The sequence below is a fragment of the Cyprinodon tularosa genome, unplaced genomic scaffold (assembly GCF_016077235.1).
Source record: "Cyprinodon tularosa strain WSP-4 unplaced genomic scaffold, ASM1607723v1 ctg525, whole genome shotgun sequence".
Classification (NCBI taxonomy): Eukaryota; Metazoa; Chordata; class Actinopteri; order Cyprinodontiformes; family Cyprinodontidae; genus Cyprinodon; species Cyprinodon tularosa.
This window is the reverse complement of record NW_024039258.1, coordinates 231,978-248,714: the sequence shown is the minus strand read 5'-3', so window position 1 is coordinate 248,714 and position 16,737 is coordinate 231,978. Positions and strand designations below refer to the sequence as shown.

Genomic DNA, 16,737 nt, shown 5'->3' with positions numbered 1-16,737 from the left:
TCTATGAACGGTTTTCTATGCTTGCAAAAAAACTAGCACCGAGCTAGCTCAATATTTAGCTTAAATTAAATTACTACATTCTATTTGGAGATAAATATTTATTCAATTTGCAAACTAAATATTTAACTAACAAAGTAAAATCTTTATAAATGAATGAATGACATAGTGAAAAAATTACTTGGAAAAAAATAATCCCCTTATTTTTCTCTTAAAAGAAGCTAAATAAGCATTATTATTGCTCCTAATTCTCTGACTGCTTAACAAATGGTGCCCCACAGCCTCGCTGAGCGCGCCCCAGGGCAGCTGTGGCTACTATTCAGTTTACTGCCATCAATGGGTGACTGACTGAATGTCAGTACCGGTCATTTACCGTTTAGAATAGAAAAATCTCCGTATTGTCCCATAATGGGGAAACTGGTGGAATTTAGTGAGGCGACTTACTGACTGAAAGAAGTTAAAAGAGCAAATTGGTTTAAAAAATAATTCATGGTCCCTCAAGGTTAATTCTAATCCTAAATCAATACACTGCAAAAACGGATCTAAAAATAGGTTAAAAAAAGGATTCAAATAATTTGAGTAGGTAAATGAAATAATCTGCTAATGAAGTATTTTTAGCTCTTAGAAGAAGAAAATAAGATAAACACATGATAAAAGCTTAAGGGATTATATTATTTTATTCATCTGCTTACACTCTTAACTCTGAGGAAAACAAAATCACATTTTTTGGCCATGAATGACAGAAGGTCAACATAGACTTGAATTAAATTACAGATCTTCATAACACAGAACAGATCACAGATGTATTTTTTTTATTTCTAGCCCACAACAATTCTATTCAGTGTATTTCTATAGCTCCAATTCACATCATGTCATCTCAGGTCACTTTCCAGTTCACCAGATCATCCAGTCAGATTGATTCAAAGTTTTCTATCTAAGGAAAACCAGCTGATTGCATCGACTCATTGACTCTTCAGCAATCCCTCACACTAAGCATGCTTGTAGCGACAGTGGAGAGGAAAAACTCCCTTTGAACAAGAAGAAACCTCCAGCAGAACCAGGCTCAGTGTGAGCGGCCATCTGCTGAGGCCCACTGGGGTTCAAGGAGACAGAAGCAGACATAGAAAAAGAAGCATAGATACAAAAGGCAACTGTCAACCAGCTCCACAGGCGGCCCCGTCCAGGAAACACACAGCCAGGCAGACGAGCTCCGAGCCAGCTCCCATGTCAGAGGATGAAGAGAGCACATCCAGTTAGTCACAGTCAGAGAAACAGGACTACACTGGAAAACAGGCCAAGCTCCAACATCTAGAAACAAAGGTGTTGATGGCAGCAGCACAGCTGATATTTCTCTCCAGGATGGAGTCACAGCCAAACAGGAACAGACCAGATGAAGCTACTATGAGAAAAAGCAGAGAAAGGAGAAAAGCGGCAGAAGTAAGAGACCATGAAATCTTCATGGCGTCTGCAGGTTTTCATCCCCTCATAAATTCAAGCTTGATTGATTTAGTTGAACCAGAATCGATGTCGGTTGCAGTTGCTTTCATTTCTGTGGAGCCAAACTGTACGTTCATTATGGCTTCACGGTTCAGGGCACCTGCAGTGTTTGGTGAGTCAAGAACAAAACTGCCTATTCTCTCTATTCCCTCCTCATCCACGTACTTTGGACTTTTAATTTTCCTTCTATAAAAAGTATATTTCATCTCAGTTTGATCAGAGGCAGTTGGACTCAAGCTAAATTTTTTGACTTGGTTCCAACCAATATCCTCATTGATTTCTGCCAGTTTCATGAAAATATCGCTACACCATTCACCATCTGTGTTTGTGTACTTCTTTTCTGCCCTGTGCTTTGAAACATCAAACCTATTAGCGACAGCAATACCGTAAGTAAAGGCACATTTTCTGGATGCCACCACTGATGGTTTTCTCCCGAACTCAACGGCTCCTTTCAGGATGGCTTCCTGCGGCCTAAATGGACACAGAACGTCGCATTGATCGATGAACTCTTCAGTAATATGCCTCTGCAGAATCTGGCTGTCGGCGTAGCCTCCGACTAACAGAATGTATTTTATTCTGTAATCGCCCTGTAAAATACGCTCCAGACTCTGAGTGATCCCCTGCAAACTCTCTGCAAAGAAAGACCTCAGCTTCTGTTTGGAGATTCTGATGGATCCTTCATCCCAGGTAGCACCTTCCACTCCTTCCAGGAACTTCTCAATGCTTTTGTTAGCTGCAGCCAATATACCGAGGTTTAGTGAGCAGGTGATTTCCATATCCTTGTCCCCTTTTTTGAAAAGGGTAAAGTCATACATTATTTTCTGAACCTCGACAGGATAGGTTAGTTCGTATTTATCCCAGACTCCATCACAGAATATTTGTCTTAGGAACTCCCTAAACTTCCTGTCCACAGTTTGTCCTCCCAGATCGTTCCCAGAGGCCTTGTGCAGCTCCTTCAGGGTTCCTCCTTCCAGGACTTCATGAACGGTGATGTCAATGGTTCCACCTGCAGGAGAAGATAGCGAAGAAGAGAAATTTTATAATTGTTTGCATCTAAAAAAAAACCTTAACTACTGAAGTCAATGCAAAGGACATAACCTCCACAGTCGACAACAATGTACTGAGTTCCTGGAGACTGGTCCAGTGATCTCCTGCTGATGTTCTGTGTGATGAAGCCGTCAGCTGGAAGCTTCTTACACCAGACTGAAGCTGCTTCAGGCTCCAAAGCAATCAGCAGTTTATCTTCATTTCCCTCTTTCACAATACCTGCCTACAAACGATACCATGCTCATTGCGTTATAACATAGACATCTTACTCTAGATGCCTGATTTGCATCCATTAATAAATGTGAGTCAATCTAGTTTTACCTGCATTGCAGCTTCTCTCATGAACTGTTTAGCTGAAGGATCCCAGATGGCAGGAACAGTGAGCACCCAGTTGAAGTCAGAAGGGATAAACATTTTACCTTTGGCGTTTGAGTTGACCGTTGTCAGAGCGTTGACTTTCAGGAATCTCAGAGCTTCTGCAAAAACCCGCAGCGCCTTCATTGACCGTCCGTTGGCTGCTTCAATCTTCAGGTCTCTGTTGATTTTCTGTAAAAATGGAGATTCTTATTTTAGGGCCTGATCTTCAAAGATTTCAAATAAGAGTACCAAAATATATATATTTTTTTGATTTTATATACTCTAATAATGGGTACAAACATAAAAGATAATCATCTGTGTAGTAATGGGGTTTAATGTATGTAATCTACAACGATTCAACTGAATTTAACTGAATTATATTTAAAAACTGCTGCATAAATAAGACATGAAAACAGATTTATTCAACTTAATATTTAAAACAATACATTTTATTTCAAGCGCTTTTCAAAACATTCAAGGACATTATACAGGTAAAAACAATAGGAGATAAAAAAAACAATATTGTCAAAATTAAAAGAAACAACTCAAACTACACACACAACAGTAACGGAAAATCCTCAATCAATCAATCAATTTGGGGGATGTGGGAATGTGGGGGATGTTATGCCAACATCCCCTAGACGTAATCCCTAAAACTACCCGAGTCTTATAGTTCAGTCCGTGTCCGGAGGAAGAGGTGGATTCCAGCCGCACGGCGGCAAACACGACGCGCCGAACGCCGCCCAGAGTGTCCCAGAGGCTGAAGCCTTGAAGGAGCAGAACCAAAAGATCAGATCCAAGAAGACGAAGCCAGAGCCGGATTTGAATTTTCACAGGAGTACGGGCCAGAAGAGGCACCGAAGGATAATCCAGGTCGGTGTCAGGAAGCAGATCCAGGGTCAGCAAAAGGCAGAATGCAGCAGGAGTCCGAAGACAGGTCAGGCAAACGGATCAGAACAGAGACAGGCAGGCTCAGAGGTCCAAAGGCAAAGCGGGTCAGGATCAGGCAATAAGAACACAATCAGGCACACTAGAAAACTCTGACTAAAGGTTTTAATAATCTGGAACTGATGACTGGAAGCAGGGAAGATAAATAGAGACCGGAGCAGGTGACAAAAACCAACGGTGATGAGAAACTAGGCAGAGCTGGGCGGGTGAATAGAACGAACAATCAAGCCAGTCATCAGCTTCTAGGTCATGACAGAAACTAAAACAAAGTTAAATCTATAATTTATATAACCTGGAAAGGCTCTCAAGAACTCCTCAAGTGGAAACATTTTAGTTTTACCTGGTTTAATTTCGTAAAAAATCGTTTTTTAATAATATATCAGATTATTACTCGAAAAAAATTTCGTCAGATTAACGACTTTGTAAAATAATCGTTAGTTGCTTATAGACATGTTTCCCGCAGTGTTAATCTAAGCCGGGCTGGGCAGACATCTTGTTTTCTGATAATATTATTTTACTACTTTTATTTCTGACCGTCCAAATATGGTCATATAGTCTCCATCTCTGTCACTGAACCTCCTTTCTGACCATAGAAATTATTGCATTTGACTTTTAAAAAATTTCAAAAAGTAAAAAAAAGAAAAGGGTTTTTTGTGTGGGAAAGGAAATTTTGGGCATATTTAACATAAAATAATGCCCCAACATTGTAAAAAGCTATGGTGATAAATTAACGTGTCTTCAAGAAATGTATCAAAAAATGTTCAAAAAAAAACATTTAAAAGGTCCATTTCAAATTTAATTCAATTAGTTAATTTTTATAGCGCCAAATTACAAAACATGCATCTCAAGGCAAATTTAAAAAGTTCAACCCGAAACATCCGTCAAATTGATACAAAAATTTTCTATCTAAGGAAACCATTGTTGCATTGACTCATTTATCAAAAACAAAAACCCCCACACTAAGATGCTTGTTTCGACAGTGGAGAGGAAAAACTCCCTTTTTAAAAGGAAGAAAACCCCCAGAAACCAGGTCCGTGTGAGCCCATCGCCGAGGCCCACTGGGGTTCAAGGAGACAGAAAACAGAGATACAAAAGCAGCTGTTAAAAAGGGGGCCCCCCTCCAGGAAAACACACAGCCAGGCGACGAGCCCAAGGCACTCCCCTGCCCCGGGGGAAGAGAGCACATCCCCTCATCACGGTCAAGGAAAAAGGGCCACCCCTGGAAAAAAAGGCCCATCTCCCAAAATCTATTAAAAAAGGGGGGTTGATAGAAGCAGCCCCAGCTGATGTTTTTTTTTCCCGGATGACTCACAGCCAAAAGGAACAAAAGAGGGAAAGCTTTCTTGAGGAAAAGCAAGAGAGCAGAAGGTTTGAAAATTGGAAAAAAAAGAAATTTTGCCCGAATGGAGAAAGAGAGAGAAAGAAGCAGAATGATGAAATGGGGGGCCCAAAGTCCCCAAAAGTTAAGCCTATAGCCGCATAATAAAGAGTAGTCAGGAAAACTGGAAACCCCCCTAAAATATAAAACTTTATCAAAAATTAAAGTTTTAAGGGCCCAGCCCTTAAAAGTAGAAGGGTGTCTGCCCCACGGACTAAATGGGAGTTGGGTTCCCCAGGGGAGGAGCCTGATAACTAAAAAAAATCTCCTCCCATTTTACTTTTTGAAATTCTAGGGGAAACCCCTAGTTAAAAACCCGCGATTGAGAGCGAAAATGCTTGTTAGGAATAAGGAACAAACAGATTTGTATAAAATGGAGCTTGGGCCCTTTAAGGGCCCTTTTTTTTAGAAGGAGGATTTTTTTAAAATTTTATTCTTGATTTTTAAAAGGAAACCAATGAAGAGGGAAACCAGGGTAGGAGAGATATGATCTCTCTTTTTCATTTTCATTAGAATCGGCTGCAGCATTTTGGATCAGCGAAGGCTTTTAACTAAGTTTGTGGGCTTCCCGAAGTAAAGAATTACCCAAAAGTCCCGCCTTGAAGTAACAATGCATGATAGTTTTTCAGCATCACCCCCGGAAGGTATTTTTAAATTTTTTCAATGTTCCTCAGATGAAGAAAAGGGAAAATTTTAGAAACCTTTTGATTTGGGGTTTAAAATGACCCGGGCCTGATCCCCCAAAAAACCCAAGATTTTTTACTTTAAACTGAAATCAGTTTAATCCCCTCCCAAAAGAAGTGACTGGCTAATCAGTTTCTTTTCAAGACTCTGGGCCCAAAAACTATAAAATTTGGTTTTTTCGCATTTAGAAGCAAAAATTAAAAGTCCCAGGTTTTTTTGTCTTCAAGACATGCCCGTAATCTAGTAAAGGGTTGCTTTTATTGGTTTTAAAAGACAGATTTAGCTGGGAAACATCGCATAAAAAAGTTTGGGAAAATTTAATTCCCATGCTGGGCCCAATAAAAACTAAACCCAAATTTGGGGGCATGAAAAGTAAAGAGAAAATTGGGCCTAAACACTGATCCCTGTGGTACCCACAGGTAAAAAAACCTTTTAGCGTGGTTTAAGATTATCATTAACATGAACAAATGAATTCGAAACAATTTGAAAAAAATTTTAAAACCCGTCTAGGGGTGTTTTTAAATTTTTAAAAAATATTTAAGTCTTTCTAAAAAAAAATTATTGGGCAACTGTATCAAAGCAGCACCCAAGATCCAACAGGGGCAGCACAGATACAAGGGGCCCTTTTTGAGGCCATGAGAATAAACATTTGTGAAATTTCACCGAGCTGTTTCAGTTCTATGGGTTTAGCTCTAAAACCAGACGAAACTCTTCAAAAAGTTTATTAAAGGTGGGAAATGATCGCAAATTGTTTTTGGGAACTAAATTTTCAAGAATTTTGGAAAAAGAAAGGAAGATTGGATATAGGTCTATAATTGACCAAGTCATCTGGGTCAAGAGACGGTTTCTTAAGCAGAGGTTTAATTACAGCAATCTTAAAAGCTTTAGGTACATATCCCTGTAACAGAGATAGATTAATCACATCTAAAATGGAGGAGGAGATCAAAGGGAATACCTCCTTAAATAACCTGGTTGGAACTGGATCTAACATCCAAGTTGAAGGCTTAGATGAAGACAATAATTTTGCTAATTCAGAGAGTTCAACTGGATCAAAGCAGTCTAAACCCGGTTCAGATTCCATGACTACCTCAGGTACAATCGCGGATAGAGGAGTGCTTATGATCTTATTTTTAATAAGATCAATCTTATTTATAAAGAATCCCATAAAATCATTGCTGCTAAGAGCAGGTGGAATGGACGGTTCAACAGAGCTATGGCTCTGGGTGAGTTTGGCAACTGTATTAAAAAGGAATCTAGGATTATTCTTATTCTCCTCTATTAATGAGGAGAAGTATGCTGCTCTTGCTTTACAAAGAGTCCTCTTATACAGCAGTAAACCATTTTTCCAGACTAGGAAGGACTCTCGCAGGCCTGTGGAGCGATATTTTCTCTCCAGTTTCCTAGCATTTTGCTTCAAAGTACGCAGCTCTGCATTAAACCAAGGAGCAAGCTTTCTATTTTTAATGGTTTTCATTTTCAAAGGAGCTGCGTTGTCTAAGGCAATACGCAGAGAACTAGCAACCCCCTCAACAAAATCATCAACCTGTGAAGGGGAATAAGCTAAGCTTTTGCACTCTGCAGCACTGCTCAGTGACACAGAGCAGAGAGAAAGTGAAGCAGATTCTTTAAAATTTATAACTGCACTATCTGATAAAGATCTACTAAAATTGAACCTTCTTTTGGGGGAGGAGAACTCTGTTAAAGTAATCCTGAAGGTTATTAGAAAGTGGTCAGAGAGGACAGGGTTGTGAGGAAATACTGTTATTTCTTCACATTCTATGCCGTATGTCAGCACAAGATCCAAAGTATGAAGATGAGAATGCGTGGGACTATTCACATTTTGAACAAAGCCAATAGTGTCTAAGATAGCATTAAAGGCTGCTCTTAAGCTATCGCCTTCAATGTCAGCATGGATGTTAAAATCTCCCACTATGATGACCCTGTCAGTATTTAATACCAAATCAGAAAGGAACTCTGAAAACTCATCTAAAAATTCAGAGTAAGGACCTGGTGGACGATACAAAGTTACAAAAAGAAGAGGTTTTCTTGCCTTGAAATTTGGATCAGGGAAATTAAGGGTTAAATGTTCAAAAGAGTTGTAGGAATTAATTGTTTTGGGAGTAATCAGTAAGTCAGACTCGAAGATTGTTGCTACTCCTCCTCCTCGCCCAGAACTTCTGGGGATGTGAAAATTTAAATAGCTTGAAGGAGTTGCCTCATTTATGCTCACATAATCCTCTTGCTGCAGCCAGGTTTCTGTAAGGCAAAACAAGTCAATGTGATTATCACAAATCAAGTCATTAACTAGTAGACTTTTAGAGGAAAGCGATCTTATGTTAAACAGACCGCATTTAATTGTTTTAACTTTTTCCCCAATTGGAGTTATTTTGATTTTAATTAGATTATCATGATTTACTCCTTTGGGAATCTTTGCTAATTTATTAGATTTTGGTCGTGGGCAAGACACTTTAAAACTGATCATTAACAAAACATAGGTTATGGGATTAAACATAGCTGGATGATTTAATTAAAAAAAGAGCTACTGATAATCAATGTATTTATTTATTTTTCTATTGTTTCTTTTATTTAGGACAAAGTATACTGGCAGGTGTTTTGATTAGCAGACATAAGGTGAGGTGTCTGGTTTTTATTACTTTTATTACAATAGAAAACGAGCAAAAAGGCTAATTTTTACATCAATGATAATTATCCTAACAACATGTATTTGCTGTTTTAAACTCTGTGCCTTTAAAGTAAAAACCAAACCAGCAGCAGGGTTTAATGAAATTAGTTCCCTGCCTTTAGGTCCAATAAAGTAAATAATTTCAACTGCTTTACAAAAACCCGCTCAGCCTCTGATGATCCGTTGAGTTGTACTTACTTTCCCATAGAGGGCCATCTTGAAGCAGTCGAAGAATAACTTGTCTCTGGCTTCTTGTCCTTTTATTGAAAGATAATCTTCTCTAGCCTCGTAACCAAAGCTGATAAAGTCTTGGTTTTCATCAAACAGGATGCAGGTAGGAGTCTTTGGGGTTGCCAGTCCGACCTCTTCCCCCCAGATCTTCAAATATGGATCCGTTTTTTCCCCCCTGGATGTTATACTGAATGCATATCCGCTGTATGCAGTGCCGAAGTCTATAGCTATAATGAAAGAGTCTCCCATCGTAGGAAGGGGTTCAGTTCAGGATCTGCACAAAGTACTGAGAGGCAGATGGTGGGGAGATGTTAATAATCTGTGGATGGAGCTAAAGTTAGACTCTCTGCCCCTTTACCCAGTAGTCAGAGGACATTTATTTTAGGACATGAGTTGCTTCCACACAGCATATTGACTTTGCATAGAAAAGGAAAGAGTAGAGGAAAGTGAAAGGACTGAAAGACAGCTGCAGGTAAGCTGCATGAGCAAACTGATCTAAGGATATGGATTTAAGAGTCATTTAAATATTAAAATCTTCTATCATCTAAATTCATATGGGAACTGTATCAGAACTTTAAGAAGATGATCTGAGGAAAAACCCCAGCATGGCTTCATTGATGGATTGAATGATTTCTGTTTCTCCTTCAAGGATCGCAGAGAATGTCTGCTTCACAGAAACAGTCAAAGTAAAAATCTATTTCCTTAATCCGTCAAGTTTAGATTATTTCAGCTTTTATTGATGCTCCGTTTTTGTCTTTATAGATTTAATGCAGCGCAGCAAACCAATGAGCTCCTTCGGAGGTAATTCACCTATAAAATGACTTTAAAATGCACTAAAGATGCTGAATATCAGTTTATAAAACATAATACCTGATAATATGTTAGATATTTTATCATCAAATGTTTGAAACTGAAGTTTTGATTATTGAAATGAAAGATTCATTTTTTGAAATCATAATTATGAGATTCAGTTATTCGTAAATAAAATGTGTGTTTTGTTTTAAAGGATTGGAGAATTGGAAACCATTCAGCAGGAGGAATACGATAAGATGAGGTAAACACCTCATCATCTAACATGGTGCATCGTGTCCATGTTTCTACGTCTTTATCAGAGTTATTCTGGCTCTTCCACCCAGTCCAGCTCTTCCTCTGTCTGTGCTGTAATCAGCCTGTTTTAGTCAGCAAATGGTTCGGTCCAGCTCTGACATCACAGCTAATGAAAGTCTGACCTTTGACCTGAATCTGTCCAAATTATATTGTTCTTTTATTCCTTAGAACTTCTTTCTTAAAAGCAAGAGAGGACCTGGAATTTCTGAATCAAAGGTAAGATTACTTTTTTCATAAAATAGGTGAAAAACATTAATATTTTATTTAGTAGCAGCATAATTTGACTCCAAAGAAAAACATAAGTTTCTCTTTCTCACAAGTTTTATATATATATATATATATATATATATATATATATATATATATATATATATATATATATATACATACAACTCAGGTTAGTGACCACATAACAGCATGTGAGTCACTAACCTGGTTATTAAGTTCCGTCCAAGCCCAGAGGAAGGAGTTGAATCCAGCAGGATGATTTCCCACTGCATGTGGGGGGAGCTGCCCAGAGAGTTCCAGGAGTTGAAGCCAAAGATGCTGCAAGCAGAGCGACAGGCAGAAGCCAGCAGACGAGGAAGAGCAGAAGTTTCCGGAAAATGAATCTAAAGCCGGAGTCGATGAGGATCAGAAGTCCAGGCCATTAGATGAAAGACCCGAAGATGTACCGAAGGGAAATCCGAGCCGGGGTTAGGAGACAGATCAGAGGTCGTTAGCAGGTAGAATCCAAAGGAAGTCTGAAGGCAGGTCAGGCAAAAAGATCAGAACAGGGGCAGGGAGGCTCAGAAGTCCATGAGGAGAAACTAGTCAGGATCAGGCCATCAGAATAAACACACTGGGGTACGCTAGAGAACTCACCTACGGCTCTGTGGTGGATGATCCGCCCACCACATCCTGTTAGTTTTTTTTTCTTGCTTTATATTATATTACAGTTTATGTTTAAGTTGGTTATTTCTTTTAGACAGGTATTTTCTAATGGGCAAACACTTTAGTTAATGTCTGTCTGAATAGTTTATTTACACTTTTGTTTAGTTTGAGGTGCTGCTGATGCAAACCAGCTGGAGGAGGAAACCTGGAGCGTACCATTTGATTGACGGGGGGAGACTTGTTTCAAGTTGTTTTTAATTAGTTAATTTTGTCACTTAAATACTCATTATTAAGTAAAAGTTAGTTTTGCTTTATTTGTTTCAGAATGGTTTTGTTTTTATTGTTTCTTTTGTTATGTTATGTCTCCCTCATGTGGTAGACTTGGGTTACTCCATCCCTATTTAAGCAACCTTTAGTTCTTTGTTTGCAGGTCAGTTTTTGTTGGAGTTGGTTCCTCAGTTGACCTCAGATTCATGTTATTTATTATTTAAGTTATTTTGTGTTGCTTTGGAGCCTTTTTTAACAATTTTTGACACAATTAAATGAAAGTAAAAATTTTGAACACCTTTTGTCCTTATTTAAGTTTGGTCCCTCAGAGGTTCATATAATCTGGCACTGATGGCTGGGACCAAGCAGTTTAAATATGAACTGGAACAGGTGGATCTGATGAGTGATAACGAAAACTGGGCGGAGCTAAGCAGGTGGAGGAATTAAACCAATAATCCAGTCATCAGTGCCAAGATCATAACAGTATGTAAATTATAAAATAATATTTTAATGCATCACAGAATATAAGTTTTCTCTCGATCCACTGAATTATTCAAAAAATAGTAAACTCTCAAAAATTGCTAATTTCTTCAATTAATTTATTACCATCCAATTGTTTATCTAGCCTTTTTTGGATTAAATTAATCTAATAAGTAAGACAAAAAACAATGAATTGAGGTGAACTATTTGTCTGTCTGTTTCTATAAAATGAGCGTATCGTTCCTAAAGATGGATGATCTGATATTAACAGTTTAAAGCAACTTTTCTTCTGTGTTTTGTTTAGAATTAATGAGCTGAAAGATTCCCAGCAGCATAAAAGAAGGTAAATAAAAACCTGCTTTTCTTTTTTTTCTGCTCCTTCTGATCGGTTAGTTTGTAGACCTGAACCCTGATTTCATTATCACCAAACCAGTGTGTGCAACATTATCAGAGAGGAATGTTTGCCATAGATGCTTGCTAATGTTTCCACGTATTAGGAAACTGCATTTTTTAATGCTGATGTTGTGTTTAGCTGATGAGACAGTCATTGGTAAAAACGGATGAAGGAAGAACAGATGAGCCACAGAGGAAAATGCAGTATCTATAGAACATTATGGACGTTTTAAGCCTCAGCTAACTCGACACTCTTAAAGCAAGTATTTTGTAGGACAGGTAAGGGTTCAGCAGGACGCTGCTTCATCATTTCCTGCTGAGCTCAGCGTTTGATCCATTTATGAGTCTTGATTAACTTCATTAATCTGTAGTTTCTAACTCACAGCCCCGATTTGGGACCTGCAGAGGAAAAGTTTAACATGCTAAATCGAAGGTAAAGTATAAGCAGCTTTACATGTTTAAGGTTTCATGTTTGTTTTTCTTATCTAGTCACTGATTATATTTCAAAAAGCAGCAGATCTACGTGTCCTTAAAGTCCTGATGTCCGCTGTGTCAGAAATACACTTTATTGATCAACTATTTACTGGATTTTATTTGTCAAATCAACGTTAACCTTTTCCATTAGATTCGAACAGATTTTCAGTTTTCATCAGAGTCAACATGAAGATTTCATGTAAGCATTCGTCCATTTTCAGCTTTGATTTAAGAATAATCGCCTTTATTTGATGCTTCAATAGTTGATTTAATTCTCTGCTTTTAAACTACGGGCTTTAAAAAGGATCAAAGTTACTCTCATAGGTTTCTATTTAGCTCACCCCCCCCTCTAACTACCTAAACCCTAACCATCAAGCCCCTCCTTCTTATATTTAAGCCCCGCCCATATATGTGAAGTCTCATTATCTGACCATTCCGTAAAAGTTTAAAAACAATCCACTGGACTTGGTTTCAGAATCACAGACAGGTTTCAGATATTTCAGGCTAACAATGGAACCAAACGACCCGTTCATCGGTTTTCATTTGCATGTTTCCAAGCAATACCAGGCTTTGTTTATATAAAGACTCAAACTCACTGCGGATCCAGACATTTAAATTGAGAAAGCTTCCTGGAGGGGAAGCGAAACGTCTTCAAACCGTGGAAACCAAGTCCAATGTTTTTAAACTTTTAATGAATGACTATGACCTGGATGACTGAGAATCTTCATCAGCACTATCTGACCACTAAACCCCGCCCACTAACTATGACCCCCGACCTATTACCACTAAACCCCGCCCACTAATCAAACCTCTAATCAAACCTGGATTACATTCACACTGCAGGATTTTTTGCTGAAATCCAATTTCTTCCTCACGGTCCTTCAGATTAAAAGCAGCCATCAGCCCTAACCTGACCCACCTGTGCAGAAGGACAGCTTTTATTTTGTTTAGGTATCCTGAGCTAATGCCGGTTTGTATTTTTGCTTTGCAGCTTTAATCTCCAGCAAGAGAAGGAAAAGCTGAAATCACTTCAACAAAGGTACTTTACTGAAAAATACTAGAAACATTTTCAAACATCATGTTTGGAGCAGCTTGTCTGAAACTATTGATATACTAATATCTAACATCAGGTTATGATTATAGAACTGAAATCTATGAGAAACTATTTTACCTTAAACTGATTCTCATAATTAACGGCATATTTAAATAACGTATCAATCAGCTGCTTTAAATTTGATCGTATCTATGATCATCTTAAAATGATAAGTCAATTAAATTCTAATCAGTTTATTTCTATAGCTCCAATCCACATCATGTCATCTCAGGTCACTTTCCAGTTCACCAGATCATCCAGTCAGATTGATTCAAAGTTTTCTATCTAAGGAAAACCAGCTGATTGCATCGACTCATTGACTCTTCAGCAATCCCTCACACTAAGCATGCTTGTAGCGACAGTGGAGAGGAAAAACTCCCTTTGAACAGAAACCATATCAGACATAAAGCAGGTAGATGTTTACTGACAACAGCTGCAAAGGAAACAAAGTGGAACCGGAGGAGAATCCACAGACTGTTCAGAAGAAGGTCCAGCAGATATCCGCTAACCTGCAGCAGCTGCTGGTCGCCATGGCAACGCTACAACCTTTAACCTTTAATTGTTCTTCTATTCTGATTTATGTTTAAACTCTTTATCATGATGTGAGCGAAGGGAAACCAAATTCCAAATAAACTCGATGCTTTTAATTTTTAATGTTTTCCACAGATCTGATCTAAACAAGGAGATGATTTCCTCCCAGCGAAGGTACAATCTATTCATAGTTTTCTAACCAAAGAACAGGATGATGTGTTAAATGGTCATATAAACAGTAATAAATTAGTTTCCTGGATATTTGCTGCAGTTTTATGACAACAAGCTATTTTAAAGCAGCTCCTGCCTTTCGTTGGTTAAATTATAAATAACTGGTTTAAGTTTGTTTTTACTTTACTAACATTTCATGTTTTAACAGAATCGATGAGATGAAAGAAAAACAAAACCAGGAACATCAAAAAATGAGGTAAACCTGTTTTAATTCACAAACAGCAGCGTTAAATGTTCTTCTTCAGGTTGATGTTCAGCTGAACCAGATTAACGTTAGATTAGGATGATTCCTCCGTGTTTCCTCTGAGGTCAGAGCGTCTGACGGAAGGAAACATTTTCACTGCTGCCATTTCTTTACAGATCTGATTGGAAAGATGTGGAAAAAGATTATAGAGACGTTGAATTTAGGTACCGTCTGTTTAACATTTCTGAACGACCAGACGTTCTAATAATGTGCAATCACAGATTATGTTTGATTATGGACCCTTAAGATAAAAAATGTTTCCTCTAATTTCTGAACATTTCCATCTAATTTATTCAGCTTTTTCTGTTCACTGTGTGAAAATGAGAAACTAAAACATAAACAAAAGGAGATAAATAGTTAACGTCACAAACTGAACACAAAGTTGATAATATTTCATCTTTTTATCTAGAATCCAACAGATTGAAATTACTCAAAGGAATCAGCATGAAATCAGGTAAATAATCATCTTTTTGGTCTGAAGTCTTTCCCTCTTCATTCTGGGTGGTTTTTAACATCTATGGACAATATATGCATCTGATCGGATATAAAACATGAAATAACTTCTCTAATTAAACTGTTTAGCTAATAAACGGGACCTGCTTGGATTCGCTGGCTCGTCTTAATCTCTCCTGTTCCATCAGTGCTTTAAAGGCAGAAACTTTCATACATAAGAAGAACTTAAAGCTTGATTAGTTTTACCGTTTTCCTCCCAGTCTGAAGAACTTTGAGCCTGAAGGAAAGATTCAGCAGCTGTGTATGGAAGCAAATCGTTATCATATTTCAAATGACAAAGCATTTTCAGAAAAATAAGAATGTGGCTGCATTATTTGACTCATAAATATATTTAGTAATCAATCATCCTGTTTGCATTTTCATTTTCTTCTTTAACACCGCTCATCCTTTTACTTAATTAAAAAGAAAAAGACATTTGAGATTTATTTTTTTCAAAATGTACCCCAACAAATACATACCAAAATTCTATTTAAAATGTAAAATTTGGAAATGAAAAAGCATTTTCAGAAATGCTTTTTCATTTTAAATATGGTACGATTTGCTTCCATAGCTGTGACTTTTTAATAAATACAAATCAGAGGTTTTAACTTTAACCTGCAAACTTCCTGTTAGATACAGAAATATGATGGAAATGAGAAAATAGATTTTCCATCAACTGTCAACACATTTCTAGCTGATCAATGTGAAAAAATTTCAGAAAAGTGAGCTGGAATTGATTCCTTATGTTTGACTCTACAGCTCAGCTGAGAAGCAAAGCAAAGAAGAAGAGATGAAAGAAAAGCTGCAAAGGTACTGAACTCTGATGCTATGAAAAGGTAGATTTACACTGGAAAAAATCTAAATCTACACAAGTCATTTTTTCTTAAAATAGTGCATTTGTTCTTGAATTGAGAAGTTAAAATAAAAATTTTGCCAATGGAAAAAGACAATTTACATTTAAAATAAGAAAACGCAATTATATTGTCTTATTTCAAGTGCATTTTATCTAAATCTCTTATTTTAAGAGTAGAAATACTAATTCCATTGGCAAATCATCTCATTTAGCTGCTCAAATTAAGGTTAAATACTTATTTCTAGATGGTTTTCCAGTGTATTGATCTGCTGCCATTGGAAGGAAGCAGAGATCTACAGAAATCAACCAAACGGCCCTAAAATATTTTAGTTTTAAAGCGTCCATCTTTAACCCGACTGGTTTCCAGATCAGACACTAAATCACCTTCATGATGCGTCGACTTTCTGACCATCAAAGTCCTGCATGTGTAGAAATGCATGCATTGCTTGAAGATGCCAGATCTGCAGGATTGATAACAAACAGCTGTTGGTTATTGGAAACAGAAAGTTATCCTGGAGGAATGATGAGTGTCAGCTAACAGCAGGCGGCTGCAGCTCTGATCAGCATTTAAAAGATCAGAGTCAAGTTTGGAAAAGGAACTGGGTCTCCCTGTGCTGAACCAGGATGACATCATCACAGCAACAACTGAGGAAACAAAACCGTTTTCCTCCAACTGACCTGGGATCAGATCATCAGTTCATCTGGGATCAGTTCTCTGATTTCATGTTTTACTTCATAGATCTGCTGCTGAGCAGGAAGAAGATGTGACTCCTCTCCAGCTAAGGTGCTGCTCCTGCATCCATATGTTTGAAAAGTTAAACGTCACACGTCTTATTTTATGTTTGAGCTTCTAGAAAGTTCACATCTAAAAAAAAAA

At 37.8% G+C, this 16,737-nt stretch overlaps 1 protein-coding gene and 1 long non-coding RNA gene across 2 annotated transcripts; one reads left to right on the top strand and one right to left on the bottom strand.

Annotated features, from left to right (window-relative positions):
* Positions 1 to 1,295: 1,295 nt before the first annotated feature.
* On the bottom strand, positions 1,296 to 9,130 carry LOC119795831 (heat shock 70 kDa protein 12A-like). Its single transcript, XM_038304057.1, has 4 exons — positions 8,790 to 9,130; positions 2,863 to 3,087; positions 2,593 to 2,764; positions 1,296 to 2,500 (listed from the first exon to the last, which is right to left on the bottom strand). Exons 1-4 carry the CDS (start codon positions 9,069 to 9,071, stop codon positions 1,473 to 1,475), a joined length of 1,707 nt encoding a protein of 568 aa, XP_038159985.1. The 5' UTR covers positions 9,072 to 9,130; the 3' UTR covers positions 1,296 to 1,472.
* Positions 9,131 to 14,629: 5,499 nt separating this feature from the next.
* On the top strand, positions 14,630 to 16,674 carry LOC119795834. Its single transcript, XR_005282379.1, has 4 exons — positions 14,630 to 14,679; positions 14,925 to 14,969; positions 15,767 to 15,817; positions 16,600 to 16,674. It is a non-coding gene; the product is annotated as an uncharacterized LOC119795834 (long non-coding RNA).
* The last annotated feature ends 63 nt before the right edge of the window (positions 16,675 to 16,737 follow it).

Bases quoted from the DNA above. Each gene is read 5' to 3' on its own strand.
- LOC119795831 (XM_038304057.1), bottom strand. From the start codon at position 9,071: ATGGGAGACTCTTTCATTATAGCTATAGACTTCGGCACTGCATACAGC. The intron at 3,088-8,789 runs GTAAGTACAACT...CCATTTTTACAG, and splicing joins AGATGGCCCTCTATGGGAAA to AAAATCAACAGAGACCTGAA. The intron at 2,765-2,862 runs GTAAAACTAGAT...TATCGTTTGTAG, and splicing joins TGAGAGAAGCTGCAATGCAG to GCAGGTATTGTGAAAGAGGG.